Source organism: Rhinoraja longicauda, chromosome 4, assembly GCF_053455715.1.
Source record: "Rhinoraja longicauda isolate Sanriku21f chromosome 4, sRhiLon1.1, whole genome shotgun sequence".
Lineage (NCBI taxonomy): Eukaryota > Metazoa > Chordata > Chondrichthyes > Rajiformes > Arhynchobatidae > Rhinoraja > Rhinoraja longicauda.
In genome coordinates, this window is record NC_135956.1 from 27,957,776 (window position 1) to 27,985,468 (window position 27,693).

The following is a 27,693-nucleotide window of genomic DNA, read 5'->3' on the forward strand; positions in this document are numbered from 1 at the left end:
AATAATATAATAGATGATTTTATACCATTCGAGATCAAAATTAAAAGTTACTTGTGGCTTTTATCCATATGTCAGATTCAGATGTTTAGTTGACTACCTATGATATAATATAAAATCTTCAGTAAATGCCACAGAATTTAAAACGTACATAATCAATTTAAATTAGAAAAACTCTTATTTATATTGCCACGTCATGACAAGGAATTGAAAATTATCTTCTGGATTTTTAAAAGTTTTAATATCTTATTTGATGGTATGTTTAATTTTTTTTAAGGTTTTTACCAAACTTTCTTGAAAAATAGGTCACCTATACTTATAAATAAAAATGAATGGGTTATAAACCAACTTTGGTGCATTGATATGGCCAAAGTTCAAAAGTTTTTTTTGGTGTTCAAACATTTTTTGAAATGCAAAAATGCACCCTCAAAAATCTATGAAATGGAACTGTGCAAAAATCGTTAAACCGAGCAGCAATCTTTTCAAGAATTGAATTCAGTTTGCTTGTCAGGTATAAATCAGGTTCAATTTTGCAGTCACTATCTGATATAAAACTTGACTGTGCCTTTCCCTCTCTAGATGCTGCCTGACCAGCAGTTTTTTTTTGCATCTGATATACAATTCTGAAAGATTAATTATTGGTGTCAGTACAACCTAAAATTAGAACTCAACAACCATTACGATGAAAGGGTTGAGGACTGTGCTATTATGTATGAAATTCTAAATGTAAACATCTAGGCTGTCCACGAGTTAATCATACTCGAGACTCAAATTTGCTCCCCATTGTGTATTATTAGAAACCAAGTGCTAAAGAGAATGTTCCTATCATGTCCAAAAATAAATAGTACTGTGCTGTACATTTTTTCTTGGTCTTGCTTGCCACTGGTGGTGATTCAAATTAGCACTGATGTTACAAGCCATTAAAGAGTTTACAGTTCAATTCCTCAATGTTTCATCAGGATAATTGATATTACAATCATTGGAAGATGAAATGGTTAAGAAATGTTCTACTGCCTACTGAAAAGCCTGGTGAAAACATGGCAGGGTTGTTGTGCTTAAGTTAGTTGTGAAGACTGTAGATAAGGGATGCAGAGCATTGAGACCAATGCTGTTACCAGTTTCGTGCAAATCCTGGTACTGCGGTGGGAGAGGAATTAGGGATGAGGAAGGTTCTTCTTGGGTATAACACATACCAGAATTGCCCAAAGAAACTGGCTGATTGTATGAAGAGTTATTTAGCGGTATGAAACTTAATAACTGAGAAAAGTCTAAGGACGATGTATTGAGGGGTTCATTGAAGAATGCTGGGCTTTTTGAAAGCAAAATATCCCCACATCCATCACCCAGAGACCCTGGCTCGGACTCAATGCCTTGTTTTGATAAGGACAATTGAGTGTCATGGGCAGAGGGAATCAAATCACTATGCAAATCCATTAAGAAACTGTCTATTTCACTTTTTAATGGTTGTCCTTTTTCAGGCAGCGCAATGGCATACGAGGTAGAACCAAGAAAATATTTTGAGGAAAGTTCTTGAGGAGAGCGAATCGAAGTCTCAATTTCTAGTGGGCAACCCATTCCTAAAGGTAATGGAGTAGAGATCACTTGATTTGTTGCCCCTAATGTTTGCATGGTCTGAATATGGGCACTGTAGATATTCATTTGCAAAGTATTTGTAAATGATCTAGTTGTCAATTCACTGGAAACCACTGACATCACTGGACTTAGCTCATCTTTTAATGACAATGAAGCATTAGAACTAAGTAGATCCATAAAATCTGTTGGTTCTGTTTTCACCTTCAGCAGTTCCTGCGAGTGATTTTTCTTCATGTGACGGGTCAGATGGTCCTTCCGACCAAATCTCTGGGCACAATACTGACAAAGGAAGTCTTTCCTTCCTGTATGTACTACCATATGTCTTCGAACATCTTTACGAGTATAGAAACAACGGTCACAATGGTCACATTGGTGTTTTTTTTCCTTTGTGCCACTTGATGACTTGCCGGCATGCGTCTTCAGATGCTCCAGTAATACTTCTGTGCTTTCAAATGTTTGTAAGCAAACTTTACAAGTTAGGTCACCACTCGTTGCAGCATGCAGAGCTAAATGACGCCTATAACCAAGCTTTGTATTGTAGTTTTTCCCACATTCCTCACACTTGAAGGCTTCCTTGTTTGGATCATGGGTTTGCAGGTGATTCTTTAGATGGTCTTTGCGATGGAACATTTTCTCACAGTAAGTACACTTGTGGATCTTCTGAGGTGAATGGGTGGCCATATGCCTTGAACAGACACAAGTGGTTATTTATACTGGAAACCTCAAGTGCACCAGCTCTCCTTGTTTGGAGGTGGGTATTCTGTAATGTATAATCAAAGAACTGCCAGAAATCTGAAACAAGAACAATAAATACTGGAAACATTCAAGTCGAGGAACATGAATTAGATTAGAAGTCCTTCCACAGATGCTGCCTGAACTGCTGAGTGCTTCCATGATTTTTAAACCTGTTTTGTATGTTGCTAATTATAATTAAATGAATCTTTCTAATTTATTGTTGTGACAATAGCCCTAAAATGTAATATGTAGAAGCAAATTAGGGCATTCTTAAAAATCAAGTTATTTTAACAAAACATTAACAAATGATTAATATTTTTGGATTAAATTTTAGTTAAATTAAAGTTTAGTACATATAAATACATAATGCAGAATTAAACTTTGCATATTAAAGTATTCTTTACTGTTTTTTTCATGAGGATGTTTTTTTTTCTGAGATCTTCAATATCATTCAATGTTTTCAATCAATTTGTTGATCAATGTCTGAATTTCTGACTACCAGTCATCTCGATCTAATGAAATTATAAAGGTCTATGAACAGTTTTGATCAGATCTATTGATATTATGCACTTCAGATTTTGGTGAATGTGCTGTGAAATGAGGAAAAAAAACAGCTAAACAGAATCAGAGAGCCAAATCGGTTAATTAAATCTGCCGCTAGAGATCTGATGGAATCCCTTGGCGAGGCCTGGTCTTGGTGGGGTTCCTTGTCTCTCAGATACTGTGCAAGATCTGATCTCAATGAAGACTGACCGCATGCATGTGGATGACAAGGCATAGTGGAACGTATTACATCTTTAAAAATAATTTAACTTTATATTAATGTTTAATTATCAACAAATCTTTTAAATCTTATATTATTAATATTTAACTATTCAATTCAATGTTAATTTGAAATGTCTCTGATAGTGAAAACGTTAAAAGTGATAGACTTGCTAACTGTTAAACATTTTTTTGCTTTGCTTTCATAGAGCCTCTGTACTAGATCACCCGATACCCCATCATTATCTGGAAGACAGGGCCTCTTCCTCTGGCACAGATAAGCCTGAGAATGAAATTGCAGACAGCCCGCGTCCAGTTTAGCACAAAATGGCTCATTATTACTGCTAGAAACATTTAGTATAGAAACAAAGAAATTCAAGCGGTCTTTCAAAACTTAGGATTAAGGATATATAATAATATTATTGAAATGTATTTATACAAGCAATATATTCTTAAATTTAAATAATTTCACTCATAACAAAAATAATACTGAAGATAGTTAAATCATGCTTAAAAATGGAAAAATCAAAAAACGTCCCGATAAAGGGCCATTGAGCCAAAACAGTTTTTCTATCTGTAGATACAGCTTGACCTTGCTGATCAATTCCTGCACCATATCTTTGTTTTAAATAACTCTTAACATTTGGTTTAATTGACAAATTTATTACTGATTCACCGCATAGTCTTTCAAATGCAGGGCCAGATCATGTTGGTACTGAATACCGCCACGACACATTCACTTACACTAATGTGATGTATTATTTTGCTGGCAATGTCCCACCACTGTCAAAGCAACAACTATTTTTCAATTGTCACTAAATGATTTTGACTTTTAATGAAATTTAAAGGCCATTAAAATTAATGAGCAAAATTAATTGAAAAGATTACTTTAAAAACTTAAAAAACACAATGTAAAATCATTAAACTGAAGTGAAACGATTAAGGAAAGAACTTACCTTCACCATTGCTTTAACTGCAACAATACAATCCTCATTGCTATTAATGAGGCACAGACACTGTGCCAGGTTAAATCAAGCACAGAATCCAAGAGCCATTTTAATTTTCACTCCTCCCCACCCTTTGCTACATCCCGATGTGACATCTAGCAGAAAAGCAAATGGACTATTTTGACATTCAGCAAGTCTAGAATTTCCGTGTTTGACATTGCATGCATGGACTCCTGGACTTGCTCCCATTTGGTACTGCTGGCTTTTACCAGCAGGACCCAGACCACATTATTTTCAAACACATTCAAACTGCCCAAGTTTTGAAATGGTAGTAAACAATGATAAAATAATAATTCAATGAAAACTTTGAGGTAGAGTTGCTCCCTTCATGCAATGACAATCAGGTGCACATAATGCTCAAAATTCTACTGGTTGAGATTTTTGCCTCAGGCTTCAATTCATCTGCATAACACATTGCAAATTTTACAATGAAGGAGCAGAAATGAATCAGAATATGACAAATCCACAACTGTTTCTTACATCAAAGCATGCATAAATTTATAAAACTGTTGCACCAATTTTGGCTCAATCTTTGGCTTTCACTGCCTTATACCATTAAAATATATTTACTTCAATTTGCCTTCAATGTATATTCTGAGATAAGTTAGGTGCACTATTTATAGGAAATTAAGTTTGGAATGAGACCAAATCTGAAATTTAGAATTACTCAAATTGGAGGCTGAAATTAGCAGAGGCAAATATCCCCAATCAATAAAGAGTTACTATCTACTCTGAATAGTTTTCCATACCTCAGTAGTTTATACTTGGACACAAATGCCTTGGTACAGTCCCCGTGCGAACACTTGTAGGGTCTTTCTCCAGTGTGCGAATATGAATGCACTTTCAATTTCTCAACACTAGTGAAGATCTTTCCACACAACTGACAAGGAAAGGATTTTCTGGATTTGGTTTCACTACATTTACGTTTCCCTGCTAGAACCTTCTGAGTTTCCGTTACTTCTAAAAGAGCACAAGGGATGACAGTGGCCATCGCAGTCTGCTGCAGACCTAATTACTGGACTCTTGGTGTTTGCCCAGTTGCACTGATATAACTTGACTTCGGTTTCTTCTTTCAGATGTAGTTTCATGTGTTCAATACATTTGGCATTTAGGACCTATAAGCAAAAGTTAAGTTTTACAGTCATTTTAGGCATGGTGTAACTGAAATTATTTCAGAATACTGTTCATAATGGCATTAATATTACTACTATGTTGCATACTCAACCAAAATATTAAAAACCGACCTTCTACCCTGACCACATTTTCCTGCACTATGCCCATAACCCCTTAATATCTAGAAATCTGTCACTATCTCCATGAGTACAATAACTGAGCAATGATAGCTGCTGGGGTTGAGAATTCCAAAGGTTCACTAATCTTCAAGTGAAGAAATTTCTAATCTGAATTTTAAATGGCCTAACCCTTATTCTGAAGGTGCAGCTCTCTGGCTCTATACACCGCAACCAGGAGAAACATCCTCCCTGTTTCTGGTGTATCACCTCTTAAGAATTTCGAACATTTGGATAAGATCTCTTATTCTTCTGAATTCCCTCCATTCCCTCCACAGCTGCTGCCTGGCCTGCTAGGATCCTCTAGCACTATGTTTTGTTCATGATTCCATCATCTTCCATTGTCTCCAATTACCTTAGAGCCCTGTTACAGGTTGTAAAAAGCATTCAATAAAACCTTATTTTGTTGGTTATGATAAATTTGTCAGATTCAGCAGTGATACTCAGAAGAACAGAAGATAGAGCAGGCCCCATCCCATTCCCATTTCAGTCCTGGCCCACCTTCATTGCCAGAGTCAGGCCACATGCAAACTGGAGGAACAGTACCTCATATAACTTACAACCCAACGGTATGAACATTGAATTCTTCAACTTTGCATAACCTTCTATTAACTCCCCCACAAGCCACTCCCTGTCCTCCCTCCCCTTCCCCCATTTTCCTTTCCACAACTCCCCCTCTCCTCCATACCCCACCTAGACTCCCACCTATTTCTCTCCTCCCCCTCCACCTGCTACTTTCCTTCCTCTAGCTTCGTAATTGGCAACTCTTCAATCCTGTCTCAGACCTCCTGCTGTTATCTCTGGCCTTTGTTTCAACAATCTGCCTATCCAAAACCCACCTCACCTGTGCCCATCTATTACCTGCCATGCACTGACCTGCCTCTCCCCACTACCTGCTTTCTTCTCCATCCCTACAGCCAGCCTGAAGATGGCCAATCCTTTATTCTGAAACTCTGCCTACTATTCTAGTTGCATCCACTGGGGAGATAAATCCTTCGTATTCACCCTGCCAGTCCTCTTTTAATCTCATGTTTCAATAAGATCACCTCTAATTCTTCCATACTCCAAACAGTATGGTCCAACCTTTCTTCATGGAGACAAGAGATTGCAGATGTTGGAATCTGGACCAACAAGCAATCTACTGGAGGAACACACTGGGTCAGGCAGCATCTGTGGAGGGAAATAGACAGTCAACATTTATCATCTCCAATTATCATCTCCCAGCCACTCTTGCTATTTACTCTCCATTCCCCCACATGACTTTGATTTCCAATCAACTCCTCATGTGGATCCACCTATCACCTACCTGCTCTTACTCCATCCTGCCTCTCTCACCTTTCTACACTGGCCATCTCCTACTCTTTCACTCCAGATGAAGGTCCTTATCTGCAATATCAACTGGCCATATCCCTCCACAGATGCTGCCTGACCTGCTGAGTTCCTTCCACAAGATTGTTTGTTGCAGCCTTTCTTCATCATTGGAATTAACTTTATGAACCTTTTCTGAAATAGATCCACAGCAAGTACATTATTCTTTTAAAAAATGAGACAAAAACTATGCACAGTATTCCAGGTGTAGTCTCACCAGCACCCTGAAATCTTGCATCACAATCCTCCTATTTTTTCACAAAGACAAACAAAGGCAAAAATTCCATTAGCTTTTCTAATTACTTGCTATACCTAGATGCTATCTTTTAGGATTTGCATACAGAAGACTCCTAATCTCTTTCAACAACAACATTTTGGTAGTCTGTTTAATGTTGCCTGTTCCTCCTTCCTTCTACAGGATCGTCTTACTTTTTCTCCACATTATACGCCACCTGTCAAATTCTTACAAAGTTTTAATCCATCATTAACCCAATAAACAACAGAAATTTCTGGATTAACTCAGCAAGTCCGGCAGCATCTTTGGAAAGAGAAACAGTCAACATTTAGGATCTAAAACGTTAACCATTTCTCTTTCCATAGATGCTGCCTGACTGGATGAGTTTTTCCAGCATTTGTTTTTCATTTCAAATTTCCAGCACTTGGATTTGATTCATGTTCTATCCCATTGAAGACTGTCCTCCTGATGACTTGGTATCATCCATTAATGTGGCGACTTTACATTTAGTCCTGTAAATCAAGTCATTTATACATTGAGCCACAGCACTAAACCCTGTGGCATCCTACTAGTTACGTATTATAAATCCAAAAATGACCTATGTATTCCAGATCTCTTTTTTCTTAGCCGCTTACCTATCCATGCCAATGTATTGCTCTCATCCCATGCACACTTATCTTGTCAGGTAACCCCTGGGTACTGCCTTCTCAAATGCCTTCTGGAAATCAAATACAATTCCACTAATTCTGCCCAATCCTTCCCGTTTCCTATTTTCTTTTTCTTCAAAAGAACCTGGTTAATTTGTCAACACCATTTCCTTTCCATGAAACCATGTTGACTGCTTTATTTTCTTATGATTTTCTAAATATTCCACTATCATGACCTAAATAATGAATTTCATCATTTTCCCCATTGAAGATGTTAGGTTAACTGGCTTACAATTCTATGCCTTCTAATGCACTCGATTCTTGAATGGTGGCATTACATTTGCTGTTTTCCACTCCTCTGAGACAGCTCCAGAATCTGGGAAACTTTGGAGAATTACAACCAACACATCAAAAGTTAACAAACTTCATAAACCTAAGAAATGTTATTGATGTGTGCTACAAAACTAACTATGATATGCAAATACAGCAAATCTCTGATAATCTTCTGTTGTACTATTCAGAAAGAAACTGAAAGATTGGCATTTGGCTCAACAGATATTGTTCCATACATTACCCAGAGACTGCACTCCCTCGAGTTTCACTGTGGCAAGACTCAATGGTCTCTACTGTCCAACTCCCCACACCCCTACACAAGAATCACTGCAATTCCACCACGTACCAGGTACCCATGATCCTGAAACTTGCTAAGTTCACTGAATATAGATATAGACACCATTAGAATATGTAATAACTTGCAAAAAGGTCATAAGTGTGTAGGGAAATTAATAGTTATAACATATAATCATGCGGAAAATAGGACACTCCAGCATCACAGTCCTGGAGTTTGACTGTCATGGCAAAGATGTGAAATATAATTACAAGAAGTGCATATTTGATTTTTTTCTTTAATTGTTATGAAATTGGGTAGGAAGAAGAGCTGGAAAAGAAAAAGTTTACCTGCTCATAGATTTTTCCTCCTAGTTTTATTCATTGTGGAAATTAACACTTTCCATAGTTGGAATCCGTTTCAGGCCCATAGTTTGTTTGTCAATGTGCCCCAGGTTTCTACAAATCGCAAATCTAAAACCTAGGGAGGGGGGAAGAAACAAAAACTTTAATGCTATAGCTGTTTAAATCAAGTATTGTTGCAACGTCTTTCTCATAAAAGGAAAAGAAAACATTTGTACAAGATAACTTTGTTAGCTAGTGGTAATGTTTTGTTGAATTGTGCAAACAAGTTAAAATTACATAAAACGTAGTTTAGTTTATTATTATTGTCACATGTACCAAGGTACAGTGAAAAGCTTTTGTTACTGCAACCTCAAGGGAGGCACCCCTGGGGCACAAAGTTGGACAGGCAAGGAGGGGGGATGCCACATCCAAGGAAAGCAATGGTTTGAGGCCCACTGCAGACTTGGGCTTGCCTCGATTGGGCACCGCTTGTAAGAACTAGAGTGCAGATTGGACTTTGAAAATGGGTCACAATGTGGCATCTCTTGCATGCGGGATCAGTGGACTATTTCCGTACACTTGCTAATCGAGAACACGCTTGGATATGGGAATACTATACTGGACTGCATGTAAGAAAGTAATTTCACTGTGCTTTTGCACGTGACAATAAAAACACCATTGAGCCATTGTGTGTACAGTTTCACTTCCTGAAGTTAATCACATTCTTCTTTGTCCTGCTGACATCGAGAGGTTGTTGTCTTGGCATCCAGTTACGAGGCTCTCAATCTCGTTCCTGTACTCCATCTCGTCATAACTTGATATCCAGCCCACTACAGTGGTATCGTCTGCAAACTTGTAAATTGAGCTGGATTGATATTTGGCTGCAGTCACAAGTGTCCAAGGAGTAGAGTTGGGGGATGAGAACGCATCCTTGCGGGGCACCAGTGTTGAGAGTTATTGTAGAGGATTAGTCACCTATTCTGCCAATTGTGGTTTGTTAATTAGGAAGTCAATGATCCAGTTGCATAGGGGAGTGCTGACTCCAAGTTCCACGAATTTGGAGAGGAGCTAAGTTGGAATATTGGTATTGAAAGCAGACCGGTTGTCTTTCAAATAGGAGCCTGATGTAGATATCCTTCTTATCCAGCTGCTCCGGGGATGAATGTAGAGCCAGGGAGACATTAGCCATCGACCTGTTGTGACGGTAGGCAAACAGCAGTGGATCAAAGCTGCTTGATACGCTGGTTTTAATGTGTGCCATAACCAACTTCTCAAAGCAATTCATTACGGCGGGTGTAAAGGTCACTGGACATGGTCATTAAGGCACAAGATTTTGCTTTTCTTTGACACCAGTCTGCTAATGGTCTTTTTGAAGCAAGTGGGTACCTCAGAACAGAGATGGGAGAGATTAAAGATGTCCAAACACTCCCGCTAGGTGGCCACACAGTTCCTAAGGAGGCAACCAGAAACTCCATCTGGACCAGTTGCTTTCCGTGTGTTCCGTAGAAAGAAATTCAATGCAATAAATATTATCTCATCTCAGAATAGGGCCAAAGAAATGTTTTCATATAGCTTTTATTTATATCAGTGGTGCACAACCTTTTTTTCACTAAAATGGAAATCCTAATCATTTATGATGATGGTGAAAATGGTGATGCTGAACGAGTTTCAGATAATTAACAATTTTATTTTTTTTAGTTTTAGTTCTATGAATGAATGTGGGCATTGCTGGCAAGAACATTTGCTGTCCATCCTTACTTGCCCTTCAAAGTGTCAGTCAGCAGTTGTTTGGATGAAGGTACTTGCAGTGTTGTTGATTAGGGAGTTACATGATTTAGATTCAGTGACACTGGAAAAAAGTGATTTATTTCCAAGTCAGGTTGATATGCAGCATTACGCATTTAAGAAACTTGAGTTGGTGGAATAGGAGGTACTACTCCTCCAGTTTGTGTTTGCCCTCACACTGGTAGTGGAGGAGGCCAAAGACAGACATGTTGGTGTTGGAATGGGAGGAAATTTGAAATTGCTGGCAATTGGGAGGTAGGACATCAAGATGCAGAGTATAGAGGAGGCTACAAAAGTATGTGGGTCAAGATCTAGCAATGGAATATAATGTGGGAAAATATGAACATTATTTTTATATTGACAGGAAAAGTTTGATTTGTTCTTTTCATACCTTTCATGAATTTGTTCCTTTTCATACCTCTCGTTTCCCTCTTCCCTGACTCAGTCCTTAAGGGTCTCAACCCAAAACATCACCTATTCCTTTTCTCCGAAATGCTGCCTGACCTGCTGAGTTACTCCAGAATTTTGTGTATCTTCTGTGTAAACCAGTATCTGCAGCTCCTTCCTACATATTGAATTACCTTGCATATTATAGTGTAAAAAATGTACAGTTTTTTCTGCCCCTTAAAGGTTAGGTTTATTTGAATAGGTGAGCTGGATGGTGCACATACAAAGAGTAGTCAGTCTTCTGGAAATGTTTCCCTCACCGGGATACTAGTCTTTACAGGTATGGTAAACAAGAACCTAGTGTAGCACATGGACATATGGGACAACATAAATGAAGACTGAAGCAAAATAAAGTGCTGGAGTTACTCGGGTCTGGCAGCATCTGTGGAAGGGATAAATGTTTCATGCCAGGACCCTTCTTCAGACGGATTGTAGTATGGACTTAGGAGGGTTTGGGGGAGGAGGAAAGCTGGAAAAGAGAGGGGTGGGTCAAAGCTAGGGAAGTAATAGGTGGATACAGGTGAGAAGGGTTTTGATTGGCAGATGGGTCAAGCCAGTCACAAAGGCTGGAGATAAAAGGAGACAAAAGGGTGTCAGATAAAGAGCAAAACGTAAAGTCAGAGGGAAAGGGATAGAAAAAGGGGCTTGATAGTAAGAGAAAGGAGTGAGGCATATTACTTAAATTTGTAGAATAAAAATGCCCACACTGTTGGGTTGCAAGCCAAGCAGAATAGGAGGTACTGTTCCTACAATTTGTGTGGTCTCACTCAGGTAATTGAGGCCCATGACAGAAAGGTTAGTATGGGACAGTTAAAATAGTTAGCAAATGGAAGATCCAACAGGTCTTGGCGGACTAAACAAATATTTCACAAAATGGCTGCTTCTCTGTGCTTGGACTCACCAATGTAAACTTATCTGGGCTTAATATACCATGCCCTCCATAATGTTTGGGACAAAGACCCATCATTTCTTTATTTGCCTCTGTACTCCACAATTTGAGATTTGTAATAGAAAAAAATCACATGTGGTTAAAGTGCACATGGTCAGATTTTAATAAAGGCTATTTTTCTACATTTTGGTTTCACCATGTAGAAATTACAGCAGTGTTTATACATAGTCCCCCCATTTCAGGGCACCATAATGTTTGGGACACATGGCTTCACAGGTGTTTATGATTGCTCAGATGTGTTTAATTGCCTCCTTAATGCAGGTATATGAGAGCTCTCAGCACTTGGTCTTTCCTCCAGTCTTTCCATCACCTTGGGAAACATTTATTGCTGTTTATCAACACGAGGACCAAAGTTGTGCCAATATCAGGGTGATGGCAAGATCAAAGTATGGAGGAGAGAAGGAACTGCTCAAGATCCAAAGCATACCACCTCATCTGTGAAACACGGTGGTGGAGGTGTTATGGCCTGGGCATGTATGGCTGCTGAAGGTATTGGCTCACTTATCTTCATTGATGATACAACTGCTGATGGTAGTAGCATAATGAATTCTGAAGTGTATAGATACATCCCATCTGCTCAAGTTCAAACAAATGCCTCAAAACTCATTAGCCGGCGGTTCATTCTACAGCAAGACAACGATCCCAAACACACTGCGAAAGCAACAATGGAGTTTTTCCAAAGCTAAAAAAATGGTAAATTCTTGAGTGACCAAGTCAATCACCCCATCTGAACCCAATTGAGCATGCCTTTTATATGCTGAAGAGAAAACTGAAGGGGACTAGCCCCCAAAACAAGCATATGCTAAGGATGGCTACAATACAGGCCTGGCAGAGCATCACCAGAGAAGACACCCAGCAACTGGTGATGTCTATGAATCGCAGACTTCAAGCAGTCATTGCATGCAAAAGATTTGCAACAAAGGATTTGCAACAAACATGACTACTTTCATTTACATGACATTGTTGCGACATAAACATTATGGTGCCCTGAAATGGGGGGGGGGGGGGGGGGGGGGGACGGGGGGACGAGACGATGTATAAACACCGCTGTAATTTCTACATGGTGAAACCAAAATGTATAAAAATGGCCTTTTTTTAAATCTGACAATTTAACCACATGTGATTTTTTTCTATTACAAATCTCAAATCGTGGAGTATAGAGGCAAATAAATAAATGATGGGTCTTTGTCCCAAACATTATGGAGGGCACTGTATTTGGAGACATTATGTGCCATGATTTCTCAGAACAGACTTTGGCGTAAAGGTAGAAACAAACTGCAGGCGGTGGTTTATATCAGAGATAGTCAAAGTGCTAGAGTAATTTGGCAGGTTAATCAGCATCTCTGGATAAAAAGATAGGTGACATTTTGGGTCGGGACCTGAAATGTCACCTATCTTTTTCTCCAGGTATGCTACCTGACCCACTGAGTTACTCCTGCACTTTGCGTCTATCTTCGGGGTAAAGGGTTTGTTTCCAAGTGTCCAAAGGAATATATGAAACAGATAAGGGATCTTCACCAAGAAAAGCTTCCTTAGTGGAGAGTGAAAATGGCTTGTTCCCGAGACAAATATTTACAGAGATACAAGGAGAGATGACACGTCAGCTTTATGTCAATAGTTGCCAGATGAAGTGTGTGGAATGACAGACTTTGAGAACAAATGGCCTCTGAAGAGAAGTGGTTAGTAATCAACCAGTGATTGAACCAAAAGTAGGCCTTGTTTTGTGACCACTAAGTTATTGACCAGAGGCATGACTCTGCTCAGGTTGGTTATATGGAGAAAGCAGTCAGAAGTAGCTGATTATGCACTTTTCTTTCATTAGTTACGAAATAATAACAACTACCTTTGTATAATGGTGAAATTGAAGTTGGAATTCAAATAAGTGGCTGGTCAATGGCATTAAAAAAAATACTTTAATTGTATGGTTTTGTTTTCATTCAACCATTGCAGTTACTGCAAAGTTTGAGAGCTCGTCTGTTTGGATTGCCTCCTCCCACAGAAGTCCTGTTGGGCAAAATGGAAACAGATTCAATAGATTAAATCTATAACTAAATCAATTTAAATATTTTATTTAATTTTGGATCCTTGATACTGAATTTATAAGAGTTTGAAAGTTAAGAGTGTAATTTACTATACAAATCAGACTTGGACTGTTGCTTCAAGTGCTGCCTCAATGGACAAGTGCAGAGATGTGAATATTTCCACTAACATCTTTCCCTCTGCATGCCAGAGAAAGAACTTTTAATTTTGAAAAACTGATGAACTTTAACAAAACACGCCACACAAACAATAGGAGTTGTTTTTTGTTGAGAAATCCAAGAACAAGGTCACAATTTATCAGGATACTCCGTAAACACCAAGAATTCGGCATCTCATTGTTCAGACAACATGATAGTTCAGCTTCTGGCACACCAGGTATTGTTCCTCTCGCTCGATTCAAATGCATCAGAGCCTTGTTTTCCATGCTCTCTTTATCATTAACTGCTATGTAATGTAAAAAAACAAAAGTGAATGGTACTATTGTAAGTTTAAAAAACATTTAGACAGGTACATCAATAGGATAGGTTTAGAGGGATTATGGGCCAAACTTCATTCTTCTCCCCATAAACCCCGACACTTTTACTAATCAAGAATCTGTCAGTCAATCTCCACCTTAAAAATACCCATTGACGGCCTCCTCAGCTGTCTGTGGCAATTAATTCCACAGATTCACAACCCTCTAAAGAAATTCCTCCTCATCTCCTTTCTAAAGGTACGTCCTTTCATTCTGAGGCCATGGTCTCTGGTCCTAGACTCTCCCATATCCTCCACATTCACTCTATCCAGGCTTTTCACTGTTCCGTAAGTTTCAATGAGATCCCCCCTCATCCTTCTAAACCTACAAGTACAGGCCCAGGGCCTTCAAAAGCTCATCATATGTTAACCCAATCATTCCTGGGATCATTCTTGTAAACCTCCTCTGGACCAGCACATCCTTCCACAGATAAGGGGCCCAAACCTGCTCACAATACTCCAACTGCAGTCTGACCAGTGCCTTAAAGCCTCAGCTTTTCATCTCCGTTTTATATTTTACTATGGGGTGCTGTCTGTATGGAGTTTGTATGTTCTCCCTGTGACCTGCGTGAGTTTTCCCCGAGGATCTTCGGTCTCCTCCCACATTCCAAAGAGGTAGAGGTTTGTAGGTTAATTGGCTTGGTATAAATGTAAAATTGTCCCTTGTGTGTAAGGTCGTGTTACTGTGCGGGGATCGCTGGTCGGCGAGGACTCAGTGGGCCGAAGGGCCTGTTTCCGCGCTGCATCTTTAAACTAAGATAAAATGCTAACATTGCATTTTCCTTTCTTACTACCAATTCGATTTTCAAATTAACCTTTCGGGAATCTGTACCAGCACTCTCAATTCGCAAGGGTGCATGATCTGATATCACAAGCTTGTGGCTAGGAGATTATAAATGGAATTACTGCAGTAAGATTCAAGGTGGAAAAGTATTACAGGATGAAAAATTGCAGTGGTGTGAGAATGAGACACAACTAATCACATGTGCTGCACCCAACAGGTTCAGGTAGCTGCAAAGTACCAAAGGTTAACTGTGTGTGGTGTCCATTGCCTCCCAGATGACTACGAGAGTTGTTGCCACACCAACATTAATACAGCTTGATAAGTGACATGGTGACTGAAGCAAATATTGGGAGACCTCTAGCAAATGTGATAGACCTCCAAAACACCAAGAGTTTAAATGATTAATGGAAAAAGTTAATTGGGGAAGGAACAGTGAAGGGATTGGGCTCCAATCCTCCAGACAGTTGACAACGATGATAGAACCATACTCTAGAGATTGCTTAATGACCTTGAACACAAGAGGCAAATTAAGTAATCTGCCATGGCTATGGGAACTATATGATTGGCCAAATGTGGTGATCTTCACCAGATCCAAGCAGATGAAATCTTGGTTGGTTAATAGTATCTAACCATATGGCTTGGTTGACAAATCAAAGAATCTGTGTGCAAGGCCCTTCCAACAGCTAACACTGGCCTTATTTGTTAATACAGTTGTACGACTCATGATAAGCAGTGGACAATCTTGCTGACCTGGTCATGAACTTCCCATTATCATAGTATGAAGTGTCTAATAGATAGTCAGGAGAGGGATAAATGCATCTATTTTAACTAGACATGCAACACAAAGTGCTGTTAAGATAGAGGAAGTTTTCTTGATGGGATAAAAACAGTGAGTGAAATTAGTGATAGATGGCTCCCAACCAAAACATCACCTATCCATACCCTCCACAGATGCTGCCTGACCTGCTGAGTTCCTGCAGTACTTTGTTTTGCTCTGGATTAGTGACAATCTGCCCACACCTATTGGGAGATGAGAAAATTCCTCGTGGCTTCTCATTAAGAGGAGTCTTGACTGGCCTTCTCCCATTTCTCAATTTGCATGTTCACATTAATCTTTCCAAACTTCAGCTTTCTATATTAGTTTCTTTCCTATATTCTGAACCCTGTAACTACAGTGGTCTCTCTCATTTTAAACTCTACATCTTTAATAATCCAGGGAATTCTTATTTTGCATGCTATCTATTCCTCTTATAGGAGCATCCATTCTATAACAGAAACAATGTTATCTGAAGATCTACTGTTGGTATTCAATTTAGTTTAACCATTTTTGAATCAAAACTCTGCGCAGGGCCCTCATTAACACTCCAAAAACCTTTTTGATACTCTTAAAATATTCTCCCATCCTCTATTCTGAACCTGAAGATTAGTGTTCTCTAAACAGTCCCACTGAAATATGCGCTTCCTCAGTACATGTAATAGCTTTTTGAAAACATCCCATGCACATTTTTTATTTGCATATTATGGTTATCTGAATACCAAACCCATGCTGACAAAAAGCCAGTAAGAATATTTACCTCCTCTGTACTTTATGTTGTTTATAAAAAATCAAAACACTATTTCCAACTTCACGTACAGCGTTCTCAGCCAGTTTCACTAATTCTTCTAGGTGGTGAGCAGAATTTGACGTGTCCCATTTTTGATGACCTAAAAAACAAGTACAAAGTGAATTTAAGGGTCATCAGATAAACCTTTTAACCAGTTTAGTTTAATAAGTTTATTTTAAGGTACATTTTAATTTAACCACATTAAAAAATGGAGAAACTTTTTCAGAGTATCTAATGTTATTCCTTTATTTAAGAGAAGTAGAGAGAATTCAGGGAATTATGGGCCAGTGAACCTCATGTCAATAGTAGGGAAAACTACTGGAGAGATTCACTCCCATTTGGAAGTGAACGAGTTAACCAGGGACAGTCAGCATAGCTTTGACGCATTGAGGTGACCGATGAGCGTCGGGCGGTGGATGTTGTTGACATGGATTATAGCAAGGCAATTGATAGTGTCCCCCATGGTAGGCACACCCAGAAGATACATTGCATTTAATTAATAGTGACTTGGTCTCATGAATTCAGAACTTGTTTACTGATAGAAGGCAGAGGGCTGTGGTGGAAGGACAATATTCAGGCTGGAGGTCTGTGACCAGTACAGGGATCTGTACTGGGACCGTTGCTGTTTGTGATGTATACAAATGACTTGGATATATGTAGACACGCTGGCTGCAAGTTTGCAGATGACACCAAGACAGCGAGTTGTAGATCTGATACAAAAGTGGTGGAGAAATGGCAGATGGATTTTAATCCAAGCAAGTGCGAAGTATTGCACTTTGGAAGGTCAAATGCTAGGGGGAAAATACACAATTAATGGCAACAACTTTAACAGCATTAATGTACAGAGGGATCTTGGGATCCAAGTTCACAACTCCCCAAAAGTGGCAATACAAGTACAAGAAGTGGTACAGGAGGTATATGGTGTGCTTGTTTTCAAAGGTCATGGCATAGAGTGCAAGAATCAGGAAGTCATGATGCAGCTTTATGGGACTTTGGTCAGCTACATTTGGGAGTATTGTGTGCAGTTCTGGTCGTCCATTACAGGAATAGTGTGGAGGCTTTGGAAAGAGTGCAGAGGAGGTTTACCCAAATCATGCCTGGATTAGAGGGTATTAACTAAATGTAGACGGAGGCTGGAGGTTGCATGGAGGCCTGATAGAAGTAATTATGAGAGTCATTGATAGGTTAGAGAGTCAGAAACTTTGTCCCTAGGACAGAAAACTCATACTGGAGGGCATAGCTTTAAGGTGAGACGGTCAAAGTTTAAAAGGAGATGCGCAGGGCATTTAATTTTTTATATATTTATTGGTTTAAAACAGAAGGTGGCAAGTGCCTGAAATTTGGCCAAGGGTGGTGTTTGAAGCAGAGTTGTTGGTGGCATTGATGAACATATGGATATGCAGGGTGTATAGGTTATGTGCAGGTAGATAAGTAATGGTCTTGGCATGTTTGGCATGGAAGGGCCTGTTCTTGAGCTGTACTGTCTTATGTTCTTAAAATTTGTGAACTTGAATCAGAAAGTTAGGTACAGAAAGTGTAGGGAAATAAAAACTTATTGTATTAAGAGATTAGATATAAATTACATTTAACTCAATTAAAAACACTCAAACCATTCACTTTTAATTCAGTGCCACGGGTTATTTGGCATAGAGACTTAATGTTACCCAATGGGTACAAACAATGAAATACAAAAGCCCTGGTGAGATTCTCATAGTAAATGCATCAACCACCTGCTGAAACCTAATACACTTAAATCCCATCTGAGAATTAACTGACAACAACTTCCCAATAAATATTTAAGCATGTATATGGTCAGAATAAGGCACTGTCTGATTTAATGAATGCTATTATTGGTAAAAATCTAGTTTGTTATACAACAAAACTATTCAATTTGTGAAAAGAAACTTGCTTTTTTACAAGATTTATGCTGGAACATCTATGGAGATGGATTAGAAACAAAATGCTAAGCAATATTGAGACAATTTAAAAGACGGGTTTCTAAAGTGGCAGTGCTCTTAATACTTGTACTTAATATCTCGTGTAAATAGCCAATGATTAAAGCTATATTTAGATGCCAATTGCTGTAAAATGAATAATGCACAAAAAAGTGTTTTATTGTCATATGTTCCAAAACAGAAGTGCAATTCTGACCTGCAGGAGCAGATATGTAAACATAGTACTCTGTAAAGTCCTCAATAAACAAAAATAGTCCAATATATTAAAAACAGACAAATAAACAATAGTGTAATGTCAAAAAATAATGCCCCCGAGTCTTTTTAGTTCAGAGCCTATTTGAAGGTTGTAGTATTTAATAGCCTGATGGTTGTAGGGAAGCAGCAGGGGGAGTGGGGAGGAGAGGGTGCTGCATCAATTCAGGAGAGGCAACCCCGGGGAGGGGGGGTGGAAGGGAGAGGAGGGGAAGAGAGGGAGAGGGGGTGCTGCACAAATGCAGGAGTGGATTGGACCCAACGGGTCCACTTGGTATAGTTTGATTTAAAACTTTAGAATGTAATCATGTTGCCATCTAGCCCATTTGTAACATTGCGAATATTTCAATTCTTTAGGGTCAATTCTTTAAGTTAAATATGATTTATTGTCAATATACACATTGCAGATGTACAGATGACAACCGCACAAACACATACACACGGAGAGAGAGTTTTAGTAATAGATATAGATATAGATAGATGTGTTTTATTGAAAATGCTCAGAAAACTTAAATGAGCATTACATGTAGTCTTCAAACTGTCCCAAAAAGAAGATTTTAATATCTATTCACAATTCTGCATGTCAGATTGAAAATTATATACAAACATTTGCAAGTAACAAGCTATTACATACAATACATTCAACATTTGCGAATAGCTCAAAATATTAAAGTCAAAATGCAACATGAGGCACTGCTCTGCAGTGCACTAAATGCATGGAATTCTAGTGGATGAATGCAGCAGCACTTGTGTACAAATATTGTATGTCATTTGTAGTCAGTTATAGATTAATTTAAGCTAATATCAGGGGATAAATTATGGTTGTCGTTTCTAACTAGATACTATAACTTTAAATTAAGAATTGGAAAACAAGGTTTCAAATAGGTTAATCTACTGAAGTGAATTAAGTACAATCAAATATATAATCTTTAATGAATTATAAAAAGGCACAAGGAAAGCAAGAGTTAATTTGAATGGTACAGTAGAACAGTTTTGCAGTCAAGTACTCAATGTTGGTCTAGAAATCCATTTGGACCAAGAGGTCCATGGTGTTCATTATGCTTCACACAAACCTCCCATAGCACTTCATTTAATCTGATTCACCAGTTACTTTGATACATGTTCTTGCCTCCATCCTTAATCCCAAAAGGATTTGGTGGCAAGTCAGAGTAGTATTCCCGATTGAATTTAGTGAATCCATCTTTGTTTTAATCTTCCAAAAAATAGAAACATCCTCCATAACCAAGTTGTCAAAATACTTATGTCTCAAAAGACCTTCAAGTTTTGTCTTCCAGACAAATCACCAGTTTCACCTGAAACCACCAGTTTTGGTCCCATCTCCACCAATACCCTCCCCCTCCAACCATGGTTCTAGGTTCATACCTCAATCCCCCTTAAAATACAAATATTGCACTCTTCCCTAGTGCTACAATATCTAGAAGGATGGAGATAAAAGGTTAGCATAATATTCCTAAATATGGAATAACCAAGTGTTCCAAAATTCAACATTTCAGGTTAATTTCACCAAAGATAAAAACCATGTGCTAACAAATCTTTAGCCCATGTTATTATTTTGTTCCATACTTTTCTCCATTCCATTCAGCCACCAATTCTGCACATTTTAAACATAATTTAGCCTTCAAATTTACTTTAAAGCAAATCATTTAGTCATTAGAAATAGTTTAATCCTAATTATATATAAACATTTTAAACAGCTCAAATAAAATTACACTTGGTTCTTTAAAGAATGTTAGAATTCTAACAAAAACCACAGCACATTAAAAGCATACACATGTAAATGCAACATTGAATTGTCATTTGTTCAACAGACCTCAAAAAGCAAATTCTTAATTTTTCAATTTGTCATTTTTATTTTTAGATAATGTTAGAACAAGTGGATTTGTTAGTTAACCATCAATTAAGAATTAGTCAAATGGCCATTTTCTTGCTCCATTTTAAATAATTTATTCCCTCAAAATATCAGATGATTTGCAACATTTTTTTCTGCAAATGTCAAAGTTGTGGTACAAAAGGTTCTTTATAGATTAAATGTTGTACACTGTTGATATCAAATTTGATTAGCAGATGATCTGCAAAGGTACTATTTTTTAGTTCTCAGAATATTTTCGGAATCCAATAATTCATTGGATAATTGCTAATTAATTTGCAACAAATTAAAATAAGCTTGGTTGATTACAAGTACACTGCCTTGATAGAGAAGGCTATTCAAACCTTTCATTACCCACATTAGTCATTTATATTTTTTGTTGGATTTGAAATAATACATTAATAAACAAAACAAATTTAGCTTTTGCACAAAAGGGTATGGAGAAAAATTCTAAATTGAAAATTATATAGAAACATTACACTTCAGTACCAATGGATTTCACAGTAAAAAAGTTTTATTCTTATGCAGTATAACTTTGTTCATTAGGATAGCAAATTTGCTACCAAATATTTTATTGTTAAGGGTTGTTTTGAATTTTCCAATATTTAGTGTTTTTATTAGTTTACATCTAGTAATTAGAATAGAATCTTGATAAATTGATATTAAAATTCACCTTCATAGCGCCATCAAAAATGCTTAGCTGCTCTAAATTGGAGCAAATCATTACTTGTCAAATCTTCATTTAAAAAATGAAGTGTCGCTGACAGCATTATTCTATAAGCTCCCGATAGTCAAACCTAAAATACAACACAAACTATACATTTTAGAATAAATTTTGTTCTGCAGATGGCCCCCAAAGATTTCTGAATGTTTGGGAGATTTAAAAAAACCAATGCACACTTCATTGCCAATTCAGAAAAATTAGCTGTTATTTGTTATCATGTTTGGCAAAATGAACTGCTCATTATTTGTGGTAACGGATGCTCAGTTCAACTAAAAAAACAAAACTTTAAAACAAAACTTAACTTTGCAGATTAAACCTTTGTAAAATGGAATTATTGTTAAAGTTAATTCACATTGTATTGTTTTTTTTCAAGAGTTAACAAACACCTATTACCTTATCAACAAATCACCATTCAAACCAATTTCAGAAAAATCTTCAGTAACATTAGCTGTAAGTATTCACTTGTATAGTAATGAGAGTTCTGAAAATCAAACTGATTCTTTAAAATGTAATTTTTATGTATCAAATATTGGGTTGTATTCCTGCCACACCTCAGAACAAGAATATCCCCAAAACTGCTGATAGATTTAAACTACAAATATTTAGATTAAAATTGATGAAATTTAGTTATATTATTCCCAAACATATGGAGAAAAAGGGACCTTCAGTACATTTGCATAAAACACTTGGTGATAGAATTAAAACAAATAATTCAAACAAAATTATCCTCAGAAATGAGACAGTTTCTCAAAGTCCTTTATACTTGTTTACATCTTAATTACACTCGATATAATATTTAAACAATTGGTTTAAATATGTACAAATTAAAGTGGGTAGGGCAAATTAAACTGCAACCCAAAACATTAAATATTGACTACAAGCATTAAATTGGTTTAAGATGTTAGAATCTAAATATTCAGATATATTGCTCTTTATTTCAGTCATTTTCATAGTCAAATTTGTAGCATTCATCTAAATATTTTTTAAACAAAACCTTTGTGTCCAAATCTTATATGTTAATAGATGTCAAAGTTTGAATTCGGACACGGATTTTAAGTATTTATGCATCAAAAGTAGGAATACATTCTAAAATGAAATAATTGGAGACTAAAAATGTATTTTTAATATTCTAAATTAAGCTTGGCATAAAAGTTAACAATTAAGGTGTCAAAATATGGTAGCATACAAATATTTCCAGCACAGTCTGGAATGAAAATATGTTTTACAAATACATAGCATGATGACAAAGAAACAGTATTTCAAAGATGCACTTCAACATTTTTATTTTGAGACTAATCTGTTATCCAATTTTTATTTTAAAAAACAGGTCACTATAAATCTCAAAGAGATGCAAATCTGATAGCTTTCAATGTTCCAAGTCATATGTGCATTAGCTGCAAATATAAATGCAGAATATTTAAACTTCTATTAAAAAAATGTTTAAGAGCTTTACATTTTAAATGCATTTCTAAAATCAAATAATTTGTATCCAAATAACACTGAAATAAAATAAACACCTTTCATCCACATGACTTTTCTTGCCAAATTGATCCAAAATTACCACTAAAGTTGCAAGATGTTACCCAATGAAAGTAAACAAACACTCTCTGAAACTGCTAATATTTATGAACAATTTTCACATGTAAACTCTCAATCTGAAAATAGAAATGTATTCTATGGCAAGCTTGCCTTCATAGGCAAGGGTATGGAGTACAAAAGTTGTGACGTCGTGATGTAGTTTTCCAAGTCGGCGAGATCACACTTTGTGCACTGTGTTCAGTTCTGATTGCCCAGCAATCGGAAGAAGGTCATTAGTTGGAAAGGGTGCAAGAGATTCACCAGGATGTTAACTGGGGTTACAGGCTTGAGTTATAGGGAGAAGTTGTATCGGCTGGGACTTACTTTTCTTTAGAGCACCGGAGCCTTATTAAGGTGTACAAGATCCAAAGAGCATGAATAAAGTGAGCACTAAGGCTTTTTCCCTCAGGGTAAAGGATTAGAAAACTAAAGGGCATAGAGTTAAGGTGAGAGGGAAGAGATTCAAGATGGACCTCAGGGACAACTTTTTCCACTCAGAGCAGTCCGTATCTGCAGTGAGCTACCACAGGAAGCTATAAAAATGGATGCAATTTCAACTTACAAGACATTTTTATAGATATAGATAGGAAGGATTTAGAGGACTACGAGTCAAATGAGGCCAACAAATGCTAACTTGGTCAACATGGACAAGGCAAGCTGAAGATCCTATTCCTATGCTGTAGAACACTGATGTGCAGCTACAATAGTCAAACTTCTGAATAGGCATACAATAGTCAAACTTCTGAATAGGCATTATTTCTCAGGTTCTATTAGCTGATGTTAAGTGTGCTAATTATTCTTCAAAGTGTGAAGTTTATTAAAATTTAGTGCTCAAAATAAATATACTCAAACACTAGAGAATTATGGTGTGAAGCACTTGTAGCTGGAATTTTTAAATGAGTCAAGACTATTGTATTTCATGCAGTTAACGTGATTTATAGCACACCTTCTCTGAAAAAAACCTCCAATAAAAGCACATTTGTACAAATCTTTTATTTGTACATCAAGTCTAAATCAAAGATTAGATTCTCCTAATACACACATTCTCTAGCAATACAGTGGACCCAAAGTGTGAAGCTAATAGAAAATTGAAATAAATTGCTGAAATTAAAATGATTAAATATTGCTCCTAGTAAATTACGCTTTTCACTTAAATATATCAATGCAAAAACATTTGATAGCTATCCCATTCTGGAAGAGAGCAAGAGAAATATTACAGCTAAGATTATTTAACTGAACTGTATCTTGAGTTCTTGAACTATTTACACAGTAAACAACATAAAATTAGGTTTTGTATATCAGAAGTGACATTCAACACCAAATCAGTCTGAAGAAGGGTCTCGACCCAAAACGTCACCCATTCCTTCTCTCCTGAGATGCTGCCTGACCTGCTGAGTTACTCCAGCATTTTGTGAATAAACTAATTTAACACCAAAAATCTGTTTAATAGAAACCCTTTACAATAAAAAAATTCTCAATACATTAATTTAAACAACTTGGACTACAAGGTACTGCTAGATTCATGTCGATCAATTAAAATAACCGATAATATTCAACCAAATTGAAATTATGTTTATAAAAATAAATGTTACCACAAAAGTGAAAACACAATCATTCAGTTTCCAAAAGTTATGAATAGAACGCTTAGTAACACCTTCACCAGGAAGTGGGACTTTGCATTTAATTCCGTGAATCATAAGCCAAAAGCAAATCTGTCATAATTGGTGTACTTTCATAAAAGTTCCAGTTTCAAATTTCACATCGGAAAACCTACCAGATGATTGCAGCTTTTTGCAGCTTCCAAAAAGTACTGTTAGTAATTTTAATATTTTATTGGAAATATTAGGTGATAAAACCCAGTTTCCTAATGGCTTCAACAATTGTTTTAGCATATTCTTTCGATAATATAAATTTTCATTTTGATTTAAACTAAGTGAAATGCAAAATGCTTTTAAAGTTAAAGTTAAAGTAAAAACACACATTGTTACTTCACCCAAACATCCAAAGCATTATTAGCATTCCATACCTCCAAGATATTTCTTCAACCCCCTCATACCCCAATGTAGTTTTGAGCTACATTTGGATTAACCACTTTATGGCAGCACATTCCAGATTTTTACGAATTCTTCATCTACAATTTCTAGTTTTGGATTTCTCTACAATTGGTAAGATCTGTTTTATATGTAATTTATCAAGTCCCTTTCGAATTTTGAACACCTCTTTCACCATCACATCTCAGTAGAGTTTATTTAAAAAACATCAGAGATGCTTGATCTTTCTTTCTTGATACCTGCTCATTCAGAGTTTGGGATCAACCTCTTTCACACCCTCCTGTGTCTTCAAAAGCACAGACAAGCGGGAACTATGCATAGTACTTCAAACTGGACTTAATCTGATGTTGCAAACTTTGGCGTTCAATTATTCTAGAAAGAAAATCCTTTATGACAACTTGAACTTTCTAACCTAGATTAATACATTTGTAAATGCATACTCTTTCAAACTTAAATTCAGTTTCTTAATTTCCTATTCTTTCTTCAAGAAAACAATAGTTTCCGAGTTATATTGAAACAAATGTGTAATTTCCATGCAATCTACTATGATTCGATCAAAGTTAATAAAACTCGATAGTATAAAAGCACCGTGTCATGAGTGATTGGGATGGGAAGAACTACATACTGCGTTAACGCTTCGAAAACGTCACTTCATCACACTGTTATACATCGGTGAACAACCGAATAACACAAGTCGAACTAAAGAGACAACTATTTATGCAATTAATATTTAGTTTCGAAATTGTCAACGTATTAGTCCATCCTTCTGGTCATTATACCAATGGCTGCACAAGCAGCAAGAACAGCGGCTTTCCAATGGCGCTGACGTGCTTTACGTTCACATAATTAGAATATTAATCACAATACAACAAGACAACAAAAATAAAGAGTGCTGTGGGTCTCTCGTTTACAGATTTACAGGAATTGAATGAAACAAGTAGCCGTCTTTTCGATTTCAAAGTAGTTTTCATTGACACACGTTGTCTTCTTGAAACAGCACACACCCCCTGCTCCCCCCGGCCTGAAACATGTCAGAAATCCTTCTCATGTGCAGAAAAAACGCACAATTTGCGTCAGCGAATTCAAACCAAAAAAGTATCAAAAGCTATAATTTAACAGAAACAAACACCAATCTCTCTTTCTGGGCAGAGGAACCAATCAATCAGACTGACTTGCAAATGTTTACCAGCATGTTGACGTAAAGATGTTAATTTATGCATTTCGCTTCGTTTTCTCCTCTCATTTTCCATCATATTAATGCCTCGTCTCATTCTGTGTCGAATTATTTTGTATACTTCGCAATTAAATGGCGGAGAATAAACATTATAGCAATCGAAATTAATTTCCAATTAAAAATGTTTGCACAAAATCGAAATCGAACATTGTCAGTTTAATCGAAACATGCATTTGTCACACTTCTGGTTGATTCTGAAGTAGATTTATGATTTTTGAGAGGAAAACAGCGCATTACTTAATTGTTTTAAATACACACCATAAAGTTGAGAGAAATCGAGTTTCCATTATTCCCCGAGACTCGCTGTGCCCTCGAAACGTCATCCAAAATAATGTTTCGTTTTAAGAGCCTTTTTCTAAGAGACTATTTTAACTTATATTGTAAAAACTCATAAGTAATACCAACCAACTACAAACGCTGTCGTACCCTCCCCCTCAACACCTTGGTTGCATGTTTGTGCAAATCTGCTCACTTCACCTCCATAGTGTAGTAAAGATATTTAAAATTCACAGAAACCTGAAAGGGACCTCGCGAACGTAATAACGTTTGCAGTTCAACATCTAGTTAACATCTTAATTATAACGCAAATTAATATTTCCTTTCGTTTATTCCAAAAGCCATCAGAAACTTGAAGGGGAAGGGGAGAGAGAAAGTTGGAAAAGTGTTCATTTTTTCCTCAGGAGGAGAGAGAAAAAAAAATGTTTTTAAATAAAGAGTTCATTAGAAAGTTAATTCTTTCAATTCGTGTTGCAACTTTTGACAGAAGGGGTTGCTCCAAGTTTTTTTCTCTCCCTGCTCAGCGCTGTCGTTGAACGCACAACAACAACAACAAAAATAAGACACATTAGGCTCCACTTCCAGCCGGAGCCGGGCTGAGGGCGAATAAAGTTGGGGACAGCGAGGTTATCTCCCGGCAGCGGCGATGAGCTGGGATCAGTCGCACAAGTTGTTTCCTCTGAGTCTGCAGCCGTTGCTTCGCTTTCTTTCTCTCTCTCTCCCTCCCTCTCCCTCTCTCTCTGAGGTACAAACGGGGGCACAAACTTTCTCCCCTCTCACAACATGATTTAAATAACCCAGATAAACTATTTCAAAACGGGGACAACACCTGGCAAAATTCAACTGAAACTTACCGCTGAACACTCAACATCACTTTCCCGTGATTTTTTCCGGCTTTAGACACTGTTACGAATTTTTTTAATTTTTTTTTCTCATATTTTTGTTTCACCGCGGGCCTAAAAATTGTTTGCTTTAGCCTCCTTCCAGCGGCCATTGTATACGCGCTGCGCCTCAGCCTAACTTGATGGC

General features: G+C 37.2%; 1 protein-coding gene across 3 annotated transcripts; it reads right to left on the reverse strand.

Annotated features, from left to right (window-relative positions):
• Positions 1 to 394: 394 nt before the first annotated feature.
• On the reverse strand, positions 395 to 27,651 carry LOC144592656 (zinc finger protein PLAG1-like). Of its 3 annotated transcripts, XM_078397405.1 has the most exons (6): positions 27,519 to 27,651; positions 16,677 to 16,806; positions 13,609 to 13,769; positions 8,591 to 8,720; positions 4,844 to 5,209; positions 395 to 2,275 (listed from the first exon to the last, which is right to left on the reverse strand). In XM_078397405.1, the coding sequence occupies exons 5-6, from the start codon at positions 5,083 to 5,085 to the stop codon at positions 1,012 to 1,014; spliced, it is 1,506 nt and encodes a 501-aa protein (XP_078253531.1). In that variant the 5' UTR covers positions 5,086 to 5,209; positions 8,591 to 8,720; positions 13,609 to 13,769; positions 16,677 to 16,806; positions 27,519 to 27,651; the 3' UTR covers positions 395 to 1,011. The 3 variants fall into 3 exon arrangements, with proteins under 3 accessions (XP_078253531.1, XP_078253532.1, XP_078253533.1); XM_078397406.1 differs by lacking the exon at positions 13,609 to 13,769; XM_078397407.1 differs by lacking the exons at positions 16,677 to 16,806; positions 27,519 to 27,651 and adding an exon at positions 13,897 to 13,975.
• Between the last annotated feature and the right edge of the window lie 42 nt (positions 27,652 to 27,693).